General features: G+C 52.1%; 2 protein-coding genes across 5 annotated transcripts in view; one reads left to right on the top strand and one right to left on the bottom strand.

The window, feature by feature from the left end:
* TPCN1 (two pore segment channel 1) overlaps positions 1-8,399 on the top strand; it is a gene marked incomplete in the record, with an annotated part of 99,292 nt that extends 90,893 nt beyond the window's left edge. The window contains 3 exon segments of the mRNA XM_027773129.1: positions 1,775-1,914; positions 2,345-2,425; positions 8,260-8,399. Coding sequence (XP_027628930.1) covers positions 1,775-1,914; positions 2,345-2,425; positions 8,260-8,382 — 344 coding nt within the window.
* A 4,523-nt stretch (positions 8,400-12,922) lies between these two features.
* The window catches only part of SLC8B1 (solute carrier family 8 member B1), a 50,530-nt gene continuing 47,752 nt past the window's right edge, over positions 12,923-15,700 (bottom strand). For all 4 annotated transcript variants that reach the window (XM_027773126.1, XM_027773125.1, XM_027773128.1 and 1 more), the window contains one exon: positions 12,923-13,702. In XM_027773126.1, coding sequence (XP_027628927.1) covers positions 13,505-13,702 — 198 coding nt within the window. In that variant the 3' untranslated portion in view covers positions 12,923-13,504. The remainder of the gene's footprint in view (positions 13,703-15,700) is intronic.

The raw sequence follows: 15,700 nt of genomic DNA, 5'->3' as shown, positions 1-15,700 counted from the left end.
TACTGGTTGTCCAGCTGTCTGGCTGTCTAGCTTTTTGGCTGGTGGTCCAGTCATCAGGTTGTCCAGCTTCGGGCCTTTCATTTGACCTCCCTGGCTTGTCTCTCTAGATCTCTTACTTGCTTTGATCTCCAACTCTGTTATGGCAGAAAAACGCACACCGTCTAATTTCAAAATAAAAGCGGTCCATGTCTTATCCAGAAAAATCCAATAGAGAAAGCAACCTTTGTCCTACTTGCCTTTCTGAGAGACACTTTTTATTTTCTAAGAGGTTTTCGCTATAGGGCACGTGAGCTCGCTGGAGAGACAGAGAGACACAGAGACGGAAAGCGAGAAATCACCCCTCAGGGGAGATGGCCACGCCGCAATCCCTTCTCCTCCATTCTCCTTTTGGGATCCTGGGCACGCAAGCACATGTGAGTTTAAGCCACCGGGTCCGGGACTCGAACCGCAGTCGACTATGTGGGAGCCCAGTGATATAATCATCAAGCCATCTGCTGCTCCCCCCAAACATTCTTTAAGAAGGAATGTGTGCTCTCCAGAGAAAGAGACTCAGAGAGAGGGAGAGAAAGCAGCCCCAGGGGGTATTGCCACCCGCAGCCTCCTTTTCCATTTCTCCTTCGCATCCGGATTTCGGCCACAGATGGGTACTGTGGGTATAGGTGCACGCGGGGTAAACTCCCGACGCACACAGTGTAACCACTGCCCTTTGGGGCCGCCCCGTTCCCAGAGCCTTTTAACTCAGCCGCTTCTTCTTTTCGTTTTCTCCACATTTCCAAAGAATGTGCTCCTACCACGGTTCTTCTCGATTTAAATGGCGCAAATACTAGGGGCCAGCAGTTGGCGTAATGGCTATGTCGCTGGACTCCCACGTAGTCGACCGCGGTTCGAGTCCCAGACCCGGTGGCTTAAACTCACGCCGGGTGCGTGTGCATGCGTGCCCAAGATCCCGAGAGGAGAATGGAGGAGAAGGGATTGCGGCGTGGCCATCCCCCCTGGGGGGTGATTTCTTGCTTTCTGTCTCTCTGTTTCTGTCTGTCTGTCTGGTGAGCACACATGCCCTATAACAAAAACCTCTCAAAAAAAAAAAAAAATGTGCAAATACTGTTACCTGCCAAGGCGGCTGGTCTTCCTCCCGTGGCTGCACTGGCGCGTTAATCATCTCGTTGGCTCCTCCCGGCAGCTCGGGTCTCGGCAGTCTCCGCTCCTCCCCTCTTTCCAAACTCGCCACCCAGCTGCCTAGCCGCCACCACTCACTCTGGAACCTGTCATCCCAGGCTGTCTGGCCACTTTCTTTCTTTTTTGGAGAGGTTTTTGCCTTAGGGCACGTGCACTCACCGTAAAGAGAGACAGAGACAGAGAGAGGGGAAGATGGTGATGGCCACTCCGCAGTCCCTTCTCCTCTATTCCCCTCAGGACCTTGGGCGCGCACACACATGCACCTGGCACGTTTCAAGCCACCAAGTCCAGGACTTGAACCGCAGTCGGCCATGTAGGAGTCCAACGCCGTAACTGCCATGCCATCTTCTGGTCCCTGGCCAGTTTCTTTTTGCTTAGACACCCTCCCGAAACCCCGTCTCCTGGAGCCACAGGATGGGCAGGGGTCGGGAGGGGAGTCGCAGGTGGCCCGAGGTGAAGGGCAGGTCGTGTAGATCCAGGGTTTGCTGGAGAGAGAATGGGGGTGGCAGGGAGGAAGGTTAATGATGACCACGCAGCAGGGCTCTGAGCCACTGGCTCCCTCCTTCCCTCCCTCCTTTCTTTCCTCTTTTTTTCACAGTTGACAGCGGCATCACCTTGGAGAAGGAAATCTCCAAACAAGAGCTGGTGGCCGTCCTGGAGCTCTACCGGGAGGCACGGGGTGGCACCTCAGATGTCACCCGGCTGCTCGAGACTCTTGCCCAGCTGGAGAAGTACCAGGTGAGGAACCCAGGCCTCGTCCCTCCGGGAGCGGGGGCTAGCGTCGCGTGGTCCCCCCCCAAACGTTGGTGACCCATTTGGGTGGCCCCGTTGCAAAACCTGGAGGAACAGGAGTGTCCTGCCTGGCACCACAGCCCTCACCTGGGGGTCCCCCAGCTTCCACTCTTCCTTTTTTTATTTTTGAGAGATTTTTGCTAGAGGGCGCATGCGCTTGCAGAGAGACAGACACAGAAAGCGAGAATCATTCCCCAGGGGGATGGCCACGGCGCAATCCCTTCTCCTCCATTCTCCTCTTGGGATTTGGGGCACCTGTGCACAGGTGCCAGACGTGTTTCAAAGCACCAGGCCTGGAACTCGAACTGCAGCCAGCATGTGGGAACCCAGCACCTTAACCGCTTTGTCACCTGTCGGCCCCGTCTCTGCTCTTCAGCAAAATTCCGTGGTGTTTCTGGGACGGAGATCTAGGACCAAAAGTGACCTGAGCCTGAAGATGTACCAGGAGGAGATCCAGGTAGGAGCCCAGATCCTGCCCTGCTAAACAGGGGCTGCCCTCTGGGCCCGCAGGAGAGGGTACAGGCTTGGGCGAGGGCGCGCGGGCATCCTGGGGAACACCATTAGTGGTGCCTGGGCCTGGGGTTGGGGCTGTGTGAACCTGGAACCACGGGGCCGGCTCTCCGCCTGGCCCTGCAGTGTATACCCCTGCCCCTAGTGTAGTCTCCAGACTTCCCGCTCCATCTCTTCCCGAGCCAGAGCTGCAAACGTGACCGTGTTCGCAACACACACACCCACTCGGGGTAGGCAGGGCATGTGAGCCTGCAAGGACACGTCCATGCACAGGGTGGCCTCTTCCCAGTTCCTGCCCAGGGCCGCTCTTAGGAATGAGGCCCTGATAGGCCCAGGTATCTTGGGTTTGTTGATTGTTTTTTCTGTCTTTATTCAAGAGAAGGCAGAGTTGTTGTTGTTGTTGCTTTTTTTTTTTTTTTTTTTTTTGGCAGCACGATCTCTCCATCTTTCCATATTGGCAAGTCTAATAGTTCGCAAGGCACCATGCAGGCTGGTGCCATGGCCTCTGGGCAGGACCACTGCACAGGCCCCTGGTGACAAGCCCTGCTCTGCGTTTTCCTTTCCACCTTGGCATCCCGGTGTTGGGAGAGGCCACTGGCAGGTTTTCAGTTACTAGAGTCCACGCCCAGGAAGCTGCCTTTCCCCGAGGGCTTTCACTTCCTCTCTAGAGACACACGGAGCAGGGAGCAGGGTTGGTGCTCCTCAGGCAGATGTGTGAGGCGTCTTCCAAAAGTTCATGGGTGTTGGGAACCAGCAGTTAGCGTAATGGCTATGTCGCTGGACTCCCACGTAGTCGACCGCGGTTCGTGTCCCAGACCCAGTGGCTTAAAACTCACGCCGGGCACGTGTGCGTGCGTGCCCAAGATCCCGAGAGGAGAATGGAGGAGAAGGGATTGCGGCGTGACCATCCCCCATGGGGGGTGATTTCTCGCTTTCTGTCTCTATGTCTCTCTCTGTCTGTCTGGCGAGCGCACGCGCCCTACAGTGAAAATCTCTAAAAAAAAAAAAGAGTTCATGGGTGTTGGCCCCACAGCCTGGTGGTTAAGGGAGACCAGATCTTTAGCACCAGCAGGTGGTGTAGTGGTTAAGGCGCTAGATTCCCACATGGTCAGCCATGGTTCAAATCCTAGACCTGGTGGCTTGAAACTCACACTGGGTGCATGTGCATGTGTGCCCAAAATCCTGAGTGGAGAATGGGAGGAGGAATTGCGGTGTGGCCATGCCCACTGGGGAATGATTTCTTGTTTTCTGTCTCTCTGTCTCTCCAAATTCAAAAATAACAATAATTAATAAAGTAAAATAATTCTTTTTTAAATGATAGTGAGAGAAAGATAGAAAAACAGAGACAGATAGCACCCCAGTGGGGTCCCAATGCCATGATCTACCCTCAACATCCTCAGAGAGGTCCCGGGACGTGAACTGGGGGCCTTCTCACATAGGTTGGCCTCGCAGAGCATTGCATTCCCACTGTACCACGGTCTGGTCTCTCCCTGAACTTTATTTTATTTTATTTATTATTATTTTTAATTTGGTGAGAGAGAAAAAGTGAGCAGGCAAGCCACCAGGTCCAGGACTTGAACTGTAGCCAGCCATGTGGGAGCCCAGCACCTTAACCACCATGCCAACTGGAGGCCCCCTTCCATAAACTTTTTGATGTCCCCTGGTGTAGGGGCTCTGTCATCTTGATATCACAGAGACATGGAAATAATGAGCTTTAATGTCTTGAACGGGTTTGATTTCCGGTGACCTTGGGCAAGTCACTCAGTGCATACCCGCTGTGAGGGGCTCAGTCTCTGCCTCACAGACCCCTGGGGGCTAGAGCACAAGTGCACACACCCAGACCCAGTGACCTGAACACTCCAGGTGCGTGTGTGTGCGTGCCCAAGATCCCCAGGGGGAGAATGGAGAAGGGATTGCGGCATGGCCATCCCCCCGGGGGGTGATTTCTTACCTTCCCTCTCACTGTCTCTGTCTCTCTCTCTCTCTAGAGTACACACATCCTAAGGCAAAAACCTCTAAAAAAAAAAAAAAGTAGAGTGTACTTTAAAAAAATTTATTTATTGGGACCAGCAGTTTAGCATAATGGCTATGTCGCTGGACTCCCATGTAGTCGACCACAGTTCGCGTCTGGACCCGGTGGCTTAAAACTCTCACCGGGTGCGTGTGCGTGCGTGCCTAAGATCACAAGAGGAGAATGGAGAAGGGATTGCTGCGTGGCCATCCCCCCTGGGGGGTGATTTCTCGCTTTCTGTCTCTCTGTCTCTTTGTCTGTCTGGCGAGCGCACGTGCCCTATAGCAAAAACCTCTCTCAAAAAAAAAAAAAATTTATATATTTACAGTCATTCACTGTACACCAATACAGTATGCAAAATGAGATTTTTCCACCCAGAATATACTGTATATTGGCTCAGTCAAGGATATTACCATACGTGTTATCATCAACAAATAATTTTCTGTTTCTTTTTTTTAATGTATTTTGTTTCTGCCCCACCCCCGATTTCCTGCCTCTCACCCTCTGTCAATTCCCTCCCTCCTCCCCCACTGTCTCTGGTACATACAGTTGTTTTCCATGCCTTTTTATTTTTCACATTTTATTGATTCACTAAAGATCTTAATTAAAAACTTTCAATAGCAGCACAGCTATGAATGCAGGCGTAAACCTCAGTGAGTAAAGTGAACATACTATAAAGTAGCATCTCGTTGGGGCTAGATAGTCATTAAATAGGTATTAATAGGTATTTTTAATGCATTTTTTAATTTCAAGAAAAACAGTTTTGGGAGCAGCAGTTGGCCTAATGGTTGTGTCGCTGGATTCCCATGTAGTCGACTGCAGTTCGAGTCCCAGCCCCGGTGGCTTAAACTCATGCCAGGTGTGTGTGCGTGCGTGCCCAAGATCCCAAGATCTGGGAGAATGGAGAAGAAGGGATTGCGGTGTGGCCATTCACCCTGGGGGGTGATTTCTCGCTTTCTATCTCTGTTTCTCTCTGTCTTTCTGCCAAACGCGTGAGTCTTATAGCAAAAACCTCTAAATTGCTTAAAGCCAGAAAAAAGGTTAAGATTCAGTTCAAATAGTAGGTAAATGAACCTATCACCAGTTCAAGAGAAGACCAAAGTCTTTAAATATGGAAATCAAAGCATCGAAGAAAATCGGTACTGTTTTAGTCTAAAGTCACAAAATTCTATTTCACTAGTTCAGACTCACTTAATCTCTCTATTGAATTTGCAGTGTTCTTGTGGTCTGATCTTTTCATTTAAACTCTGGAAGTTAACATTCAACTCCACACTTGTCCCTACCACTAGGCCGGCCATTCTCTTGGTTGTTTTGTGTACTCTTATTTCTTCTGTGTATCCAACTTTAGTATTCCTGGTATAGCACTCCCTTCAGCACTTCTTTTTTTCTTTTCTTTTTTCTTTTTCTGGAGAGGTTTTTGCTATAGGGCGCGTGTGCTCACCAGACAGACAGAGAGAGACAGAGAGAGACACAGAAAGGTGAGAAATCATCCCCCAAAGGGTGGCCATGCTGCAGTCCCTTCTGCACGCTCTTCTCAGTATCTTCAGCATGCACATATATGCACCCAGTGTGAGTTTCAAGCTACTGAATTTGGGATTGAGCTACAGTTGACTGTGGAAGTCTGACAACATAACCATTACACCATCTTCTGGGCCTCTATATTCTCTCGGTTTCTATTTTTTTGGACAGATGATAAGTAATTAGTATCATTTCTTCCTTAAATACTTGATAGATTTCACCAGTGAACCCAACTGGATTTGGTACTTTCTGCTTGTGGGAGGTTAATAATTATTGAAGAAATTATTTAGCAGATCTGTTTCCAATGAGAAGACCAATGTTAGCCTTATGGGATATCCTTGGAAAGTAACTTGACATTTCTCTCTTGCCAATTTTAGTATCTTGTCTCTTTGTGTGATTTTGGTCAATCTGGCTATGATGTGCCTTGGAAGATCTTCTTGAGTTGATTCTATGTGGGATCCTTTGTATTTTTTGAGTCTAGATATTTGAGTGCCTCTCTAGGTTTGGAAAGTTTTCTTCCAGGATTTCATGAACTAGATTATCAATGCCCTTGTTAGTCTCTTCACCTTCTGGGATACTTGTGATCCAGATGTTTGGGTGTTTAATAGTATCTAGTATTACTCATATTTATTCTCATTTTTTGGGCTATTTTCTCAGTCTTTTTGGTGAATTTTTCTAGGTCAGAGGTTCTGTCTTCTACATCTGAGATTCGATCTTCTGCATGATTGAATCTGCTTTTGGTACTTTCAACAGAAGTTTTGATTTCCTATATTACAGTCTTCATCTCTAACAATTCCATTTGATTCTCTTTTATGATGTGTATCTCCTCTTTCAGATTGTGTAAAAACTTCCTCATCTCCTAGAACTCAGTGTCTCTTTTCTCCTGCATCTTCTGGAGTTCCCTGTCTCTCTTCTCTTGCATCTCTGTTAGCTTTGTCACTATGAATATTTTAAACTCTTTATCTGACATTTCCGTAGTTCCCTTGTATTCTCTGGCTAGATCTGGGGAGCAGGAGGGTGAAGTCTGGGCAGAGGGTCTTCGATGGTAGAAATCCTGGGGTGTACTTCTTTCTATTTTTTTCTTGGAGAGGTTTTTGTTATAGGGTAGTTCCCTTGTATTCTCTGGCTAGATCTGGGGAGCAGGAGGGTGAAGTCTGGGCAGAGGGTCTTCGATGGTAGAAATCCTGGGGTGTACTTCTTTCTATTTTTTTCTTGGAGAGGTTTTTGTTATAGGGCATGTGCGCTCGCCAGAGAGAGACAGAGAGACAGAAAGCGAGAAATCACCCCCCGGGGCAATGGCCACACCACAATTTCTCCTCCATTCTCCCCTTGGGATTTTGGGCACACATACATACATGCACCTGGTGTGATTTCTAAGCCACCAGATCTAGGACTCAAACCACTGTTGGTTCCCCCTTTTTTTTTAAAAGAGGTTTTTACCTTAGCGTGCATGCGCTCATCAGATTAAAAAAAAGAGACAGTAAGAGGGAAAGTAAGAAAACAGCCCCCAGGCAGGATGGCCGCACCACAATCCCTTCTCCATTCTCCTTCTAGGAGCTTGGACACACACACATGTGCACGTTATTTTCAAGTCACAGGGTCTGGGACTCAAATCATAGTCGACCATGTGGGTGTCCAGCCAAATAACCATTAAACCATCTGTTAGTCCCTCTTTTTCCCTCTTTAAAAAAAAAAAAAAATGACACGTGCCAAGCACACTTTGCAAAGAGGTGCACCAACCTGTAATTAATAAGAGAAGGTTTTATTATATTTTTTTAGAGGTTTTTGCTATAGGGCGCGTGCGCTCGCCAGAAAGAGAGAGAGACAGAAAGTGAGAAATCACCCCCCAGGGGGGATGGCCACGCCGCAATCTCTTCTCTATTCTCCTCTTGGGGTCTTGGGCACGCACATACACGCACCTGGCATGAGTTTAAGCCACCGGGGCCGGGACTCGCATTGCGGGTGACTACATAGGAGTCCAGTGACATAGCCATTACACCAACTGCTGATCCCAAGAGAAAGGTTTTGTCATTTTCTGATTCGGGAACATGTTCAGAATCCCTAGCATGTCGGGGGTTCAGCCCCGATCAGGTCAGGGCCAGCAGCTGTCTGCCCCGTCCTGGACTCCCCACCTACCACCCCAGCAGGCAGAGACACTCGCTGTGGGCTGTCTGTTGGGTGACCCCTCAGGCGGGGCATGAGGGGTGGCCAGGAGGACGCAGCCCTCAGCCCCTGCCCGCTCTCTGCCCTAGGAGTGGTACGAGGAGCACGCGCGGGAGCAGGAGGAGCAGCAGCGACAGCTCAGCGGCCGCGGCCTGGGCCCCGCCACCCAGCAGCCCCCCAGTAGCCGCCAGCGCTCTCCGACCATCACCTAGCCCCAGCGCGCGGAAGCCCTCTTGGACAAGGCGGGGTGCAGTCTGTAACCCCCTCCAGAAGTCAGTTTGGCTTGAAGGAGTTAGGGGTCAGGCTGCCACTGAGCCCTTCCTAACCATGGAAAGCTCCAGAAGCCGCCCTCACAAGACCACTCGGGCAGACCTCACTGGGCCCTGCAGGCCAACCTTCAGTGGGCCAGCCTTCGCTGGGCAGGTTAGATTCAAACCCAACTTCCTGCTGCTTCCAGCCCTGCCTCCCACCTGGCGGGGTCCCACTAATTTCCCTGTGGCCCACATCACGGGTCTGTGTCCTGCTTTAGGGACAAAACCACTTAGGAAAGAAGGAACCCCAAACCCCGGGGCCGGGATTTGTCTGTCTGATGATGTGTTAGGACACCCCCTCTGGGGTCTGCACACATGGACTGAACAGGAGGAGTGGTTGCGGGGTGTGGTTCTGCCCCGTGGCCAGATCCCCTTGTTTGCTGGCTCTGTAAGCCTCTTCCCCTACCTGGTTCAATCCTTGTTGCAAAATCCTTCCACGGTGGCCTCTGTGGGCTCCAGGCCAGCCCCTAGAATGGGCTTTCTGGACGAGATCCCTTTTCCTTTCAACTTACCTGTTCCAGCAAAGGACATCGTTTGGATTAGTTATGGATTGTGTTCCAGCCCCAGCACACGCATGGGGCCCCTGTTGGAGCGGGAGTGGGAGCGGGCAGTATAGACCAGGCTTCACGTCCACAGGCAGCCCTGTGCCCGACTCCTGCTCACCCAAGGCAGCTGCCCTCCCCGCACTCGCTCACTTCCAGGTCTCCGGTAACAAGAGTGCTTGGTGCGGAAGCTGGTTCCGTGAACGCTCAGGCAGTCTCATTTCCCTGGCGCGTTATGGGAGTGGGTTTAAAACAGGACAGGAGCTCTGGAATCCAGAGTAGGCTGCCAGGGTGGCCAGCCGTGGAGGATGGCAGCAGAAGCAGGGGGCGGCTGGAGGTTGCACTCGTTCAGCTCCCTTGGGCTGCAAAACCAAGCACAGTGCAGGCGGCTTCGCAGGAGCAGGGGTGAAGGGTGTGGAGAGGACGCAGCTGCCACCCGCGAGCCTCCTGGATCATCCGCAGCCACCTCAGAGGCGGGAGGAGGGCAGAACCGGACCCTGGGGCATAGGACCTGGTTCCCAACTGTCCACCCCAGCCACCTCCAGGGTCAGGCACAGTCCCCCCCGCCCCCATCCGGGGAAGTCATTTTAAAGCACACCCCATTAGGAAAACAGTGACTCCCCGAGAACCACTGTGATTCCCAGGGGAGGCAGGGGACGGCCTCTGGAGGCCATCGGCCACCCAGGGAGCTCGGCCCCAAGCCAGAACCCCTCTCCTCTCCAGAGAAGGAGCTTCATTTGCACAACTGGGTGCCTTGTTATTTTGTGTATTGGATGGGCATTGGGAGTAGGGCAGGGCAGCTTCTATAGGAGCATCTGGCCTCATCCACCCCCCGGGAGCCGAGGGGGTACATGCGTGTGCGTGGACCAGCCTTTGTACCTGGGGAGTGTCAGGCTGGCCCAGGACAGGCGGGATCTCAGCCCTGTTCAGAGAGGGTTAACTGGTCCTTCATCCCAGTCCTGGCCTAAGCCAGGATCCGAGGAAAGCAAAATGACCGAAGTGCTGGCCGGTCAGACTCTGGTCAGTGCCGAGGCTAAGGGTAGCTGTCCTCACAGGGTCACCCTCATTCACACCTGCCCACTGAACAGGGCACAGGTATTGTCCAGGGCCAAGCTCTGAGGGCCCTGGACATCACCTAGCCGATGCCCCATGTCACAGCTGAGCGCACCTGGTGACACACCGATGGCTCCAGGTCGCTGCCTGGCTCTGGCGGCCATGGCAGTGCCCACCTCTTCCCCGCCGAAGGCGCTTTGGGGTAACACTGTCTGGTCCCTCCTCGCTTCCCCTCCCCAGCCCAGCCTTACTCCATGCCACGCGGACAATCATTTTGTACGGATCGCGGGAGCAACGCTGTCAGGTTTTGTACATTGTTGATTTATTACCTGGAAACCCACTGTCTCCGGATTTCTGGCCTATTAATAAAAGCCTCTGCTTTGTAAACGTGGCTGCTGCCTGGTGACTTCTGGTGGTGTGGGGGATGGAGAGGGCCCCTGTGGCCATTCCTGACCTGCCTCGGCCTTGCCACAAAGCCCCGTGTTACTTACGGTTTGGATGATGGTTCGTTCCCCCAAAGGTTCATGGAATTTGGCCATAGTGGATGGTGATTAGATGTCCCTAGACATTCATGTGTTTTTTGGGGACTTGAAAATGTTGAGTGAGGAGCCAGCAGGTGGCATAGTGGTTAAGGCTCAGAACTCCCAACACAATCGTTCGAGTCCCGGCCCTGGCAGATTGAAAATCATGCTGGGCACCTGTGCGTGCATGCCCAGAATCCCAAGAGGAGAATGGAGAAGGGATTGTGGTAGTGTGGCCACCTCCCACCCCCCAGGGAGTGATTTCTTACTTTCTTGTCAGCAAAAGACTTAAAAGAAAGAAAGGAAGAAAGAAAGAAAACATGTTGAGTGAAAATTTAATTCCTTCGTGGCATCCCGCAGTGGCGCCTTTGGGTGTCAGAGGGTCATCAGGGCAGGGCCCTGCAGTTGCTCTGGCGGGTCTGTAAGCAGAGGGAATGAAGTCAGAGTAAGAGAAGCCACGCGGATGCAGACCATGCCCTGCTCTGCCATTCTGTGATGCCTTCGCACTTGCCAGCTGCCAGGAACATGAGCTTTTCAAATCTATTTATTTATTTATTTCTGAGAGAGATTTGCTATAGGGCATGTGTGCCCACGGGAGAGACAGAGAGACAGAAACTGAGACATCACCCCTCAGAGGGGATGGTCACGCTACAATCCCTTCTCCTCCATTCTCCTCTTAGGATTTTGGGCACGCACACACACCTGGCGTGAGGTTTAAGCTGCCAGGTCTGGGACTCGAACCGTGGTCAAGTACGTGGGAGCCCAGTAACATAACCATGACACCATCTGCTCGCACCTTCTTTTATTATTTTAACTCACCAGAGGGTAGATGTGCTTGCCAGAGAGGGAGAGAGAAAGGACCCGCTATGAGGGGTTGTCTTCCTGGAATCCCTTCTCCATATCGCCCCGTTCCAGATTTGGAGCATGCACACACACCCTCTGGGTCCAGGACTAGAACTGTGCAGCTAGCCAGGTGGGATCCAGCTGCCTTAACCACCAGGCCACAGGCTGGCCCACCGTTGTTTTCTTTATAAATTACCCAGTCTCGGGTATTTCTGTGAACTTCACACAAATGGACCAAGAACTCTGGAGAAAGTGCTCATCCCCTGACCAGGTAAGGAGGATCAAGAAGAGTTGGGCTGGGAACCAGCAGGTAGTGTAATGGCTATGTCGCTGGATTCCCACGTAGTCGACCACGGTTCGCGTACCGGATCCGGTGGCTTAAAACTCACGCTGGGCGCGTGTGCGTGCATGCCCATGATCCCGAGAGGAGAATGGAGGAGAAGGGATTGCGGCGTGACCACCCCCCTGGGGGGTGATTTCTCGCTTTCTGTCTCTATGTCTCTGTCTGTCTGGCGAGCGCACACGCCCTATAGCGAAAATCTCTCAAAAAAAAAAAAAAAAGAGTTGGGTGTAGGTTATTTTCTGCATACTTAAAATATTTCATCACTTTTGAATTTGGGGGAAAAAAACCCCAGCTAATCCCTTTTCTTTCTTTTTTGCAGAAGTTTTTGCTATAGGGCACATGTGCTCACCAGAAAGACAGAGAGAGACAGAGAGATAGAAAGCGAGAAATCACAGGGGGGATGGCCATGCCACAATCCCTTCTCCTCCATTCTCCTCTCGGGATCTTGGGCACGCACGCACACGCACGTGGTGTGAGTTTAAGCCACCAGGTCCGGGACTCGAGCTGCAGTCGGCTACTTGAGAGTTCAGTGACATAGCCATTACGCTAACTGCTCATCCTTGATCCCTTTTCTTTACCACTGGCATAAGGCAGCCAGGCAAACTGAAGAGCTGCTTATCTAAAAGGCAGTAAGACAGGCCAGCAGGTGGCGTAGTGGTTAAGGTGCTGGACTTCCACATGGCTGACCGCAGTTTGTAGTCCCAGATCCAGTGACTTGAAAATCATGCTGGGTGCATGTGCGTGCATGCCCAAAATCCCAGGAAGAGAATGGAGGAGAAGGGATTGTGGCATGGCCATCCCCCTTGGGGTTGATTTCTCACTTTCCCTCTCACTGTCTCTGTCTCTCTTTCCAGTGAGCACACATACCCTATGGCAAAAACCTCTAAAAAAGTTAATGTATATTTTTTAAAAGGCGAGAAGGTACCTGGGCGCCCCCCATAGCGCTCCCTCTGAGGTAGGCATGGGGCAGCAGCTGCCTCCTGGTTTGCTGCTGGGAAAACCAAGGCTCTGAGCACAGAGGAGCGTGGGCAACTATGGGCAAAGCTGTCGATGGGGAGTCTTAACACCCTGCTGTCCTATATGGCACTGCCAGCCAAGAGGGTATTCCGGAACCAACGGCTCGATAAAACGCATTGCCATTACTTCCTCCTGTGTCTTCGGCTTTATTAACGTGGCAGCTAGGAAGGTCACGCTTAGCTACGGCTCACGTCCTATTCCGCCAGATGGCGCAGTGCGAGGACCCACCCTGGGCCCTCCTGTCCAAGTCATCCTGGTGCTGAGCCAGGGCTGGGCGGCCTCTGGGCCCTGAGAAGGTGCAGGAAGGCCTGAAGCCCAGTGAGGAGGAACAGGCGGGAGCTGCGACTCTGCAGGTGCCCGCGGCCCCAAACGCTCCAGGGCTCTTCTGGCACAGCCCCGTGGGCACCCAGTCCCCTTTGTTGTCCAGCCTCCAACCTCCCAGAGAGGATCTGGAGAGAGGCTTTTGTCCCGGACTCCTCACCCACAGCAAAGCCCAGTCTCCAAGGGCCTAGCACTGAGGCTGTTGGCGTTGGCCATAGAGGGACTTTGCTGTCCCCCCGCACAAAGCAGCAGCAAGAGCCGTCCACAGGAGCCTGCAGCCTGCTCACGCCCGTGTGGGCTCTGCTGAAGGTGCTCCCCTCACAGCGGCCCCGCGTAGGGTGTCATCTCCACGCCACCGGGTGGGCTCGGCAGTTCAGCGTTGGTCACACGCTCTTCAGATGGATCACTCCGAACTCGGTGAGCAGGGCGATGACCAGGAAGTTGAGGTAGAAGAGGAGCAGGCAGAAGCCGTAACCCTTGCCGAGCTGGAAGCACTGCAGCGGCACCGAGACCAGGGAGAAGGTGAGGCTGAGCCCCAGCGCGCCGGCCAGCACCCACACCAGCAGTCCGTCCGGCTCCAGCTGGGGAGGACAAGGGAGACAGGCTGGTCACTAGCTGTCACGGCGGCCACCGCCAGGATGACAGCCCACCCAGAAGTTACCCAGGTCAAGCCACAGGAAGAGGAATCTCTCCCCACTGCAACCAGTCCCACCTGCCTGGCTGTTTCTCCGCTGCCCGAGTCTGACATGATTACAGTTCTGTATTTTTGTTGTAATTGTTTAAGGTTTTTGCCACAGGGCATGTGCCCTTGCCAGAGAGAGAGAGAGAAAGAGACAGAGAGAGGAAAAGTGAGAAATCACCCCGAGGAGAGATGGCCACACTGCAATCCCTTCTCCACTCTCCCGGGATTTTGGGCACACATGCCCAGTATGATTTTCAATCTGCGGGTCCAGGACCCAAAGTGCAATTGGTCATGTGGGAGTCCAGCACCCCGACCACAACACCACCTGCTGGCCCTATGTGTATGTGTATATATATATTTTTTTTTTCTTTTGTAAAGAATAATTTTATTATTATTATTAAATTTGATGGGGGTTGGGGGAGATGAGTGAAAAAGCAAGCTGCCACATCTGTGATTCAAACTGCGGTCAACCACGTGGGATTCCAGCACCTTAGTCAGCACTCCACCTGCTGGCCCCTGTATATTTTTCATAACGAACCCTTATGCACACGCCGAGGTCCATTACTTACTGTGAAATGCATGAAAAGTCAGCCGGATGAAAGGGTGGGCAGACAGGCGGAAAGGCAACCCCAGCGAACTGTGACTAGCACAGTCTGATGGTAGGAACAGGAGCGCCCCCTGTCTGCGCCTTTCAACTGTTCTGCTTGGCTTTTCAAAAGATTGAAGAATGTCTGTAACTTTTTTTCCCCTTCATTTACCAAAAGGAGCACGTACTCAATGAAAAAAGAGGGAGAACGCACCGTAGAATGGGGCATGCATGCACATGCACCCAGTATGTTTTTCAAACTGATGGGCCGGGACTCGAACCATGCAGTTGGCCGCTTGCGGTCTGGCTCACCCAGCACAGACTAGCATAACCCGAGCTGCTGTGTGGGGTGGCCTCATGCACCACAGCCTTTTCCATCTACCCAGAGGGAAGATGGTTCTGACCAGCCCATAGGTGAGGACACAGTACTGAGTGCAAATCTTGGCCGATACCCTCCCTACCCACCTTCCATGTGGTGTATGGATACACACATACAGACATGGGCAGCAATTTCTCCTTCTCCTTCCAGGATATTGTCTCCCTGTTTCCTTTTTATTATCTAGCTCCCAAAGATTTTTGCTTTAGGGCATGTGGGCTCGCCAGAGAGACAGAGACAGAGAGAGAGAAAGTGAGAAAGTGGGATGGCCATGACAATCTCTCTTCTTCCATTCTCCTCTTGGGATTTTGGGCATGCATACACACTGCCTGGTATGAGTTTTAAGCTGTCAGATCTGGGACTCGAACCATGGTCGGCCATATGGCAGTCCTGCACCTTAAGCACTACACCACCTGCAGGCCTTCCTACTGCCTGATCCTCCTGCTTCAGCCTACCAAGTAGCTGGACTACAGGTACATGCCACTTTGCCTGACTTTTTAGGGTGAGCTGGGTCTTGAACCTGGGCCTCCAACATTGTGGGGCTGAATAGCAGTACCTCCTGCGGCTGGGCCTATACAGCAGTTCTGACAGCAGAAATGGTTCATGCAATAGACAAGTGTTTAAGAGCAGCTTGTGTTTGTTCCCAACAGTGCACCATAAATATCCTTTTAGGATTGGGGCCAGCAGGTGGCACAGTGGTTACGTCACTTGGACTCCCACATGGTTGACCATGGTTCGAGTCCCAGACCTGGTGGCTTGAAAATCACACTGGGTGTGTAGACGTGCATGCCCAAGACCCCAAAGGAGAATAGAGGAGAAGGGATTGCGGAATGGCCATCCTCTCTGGGGTAGGGGGTGATTTATCCCTTTCCCTCTCACCATCTCTGTCTGTCTCTCTTCGATGAGTGCACGCGCCCTATGGCAAAAAAAAAAAA

The sequence above is a fragment of the Tupaia chinensis genome, unplaced genomic scaffold (assembly GCF_000334495.1).
Source record: "Tupaia chinensis unplaced genomic scaffold, TupChi_1.0 Scaffold000323_1, whole genome shotgun sequence".
NCBI classification, from domain to species: Eukaryota; Metazoa; Chordata; class Mammalia; order Scandentia; family Tupaiidae; genus Tupaia; species Tupaia belangeri.
Note: the sequence above shows the minus strand (reverse complement) of the source record. Positions and strands in the feature narration are given on the sequence as shown.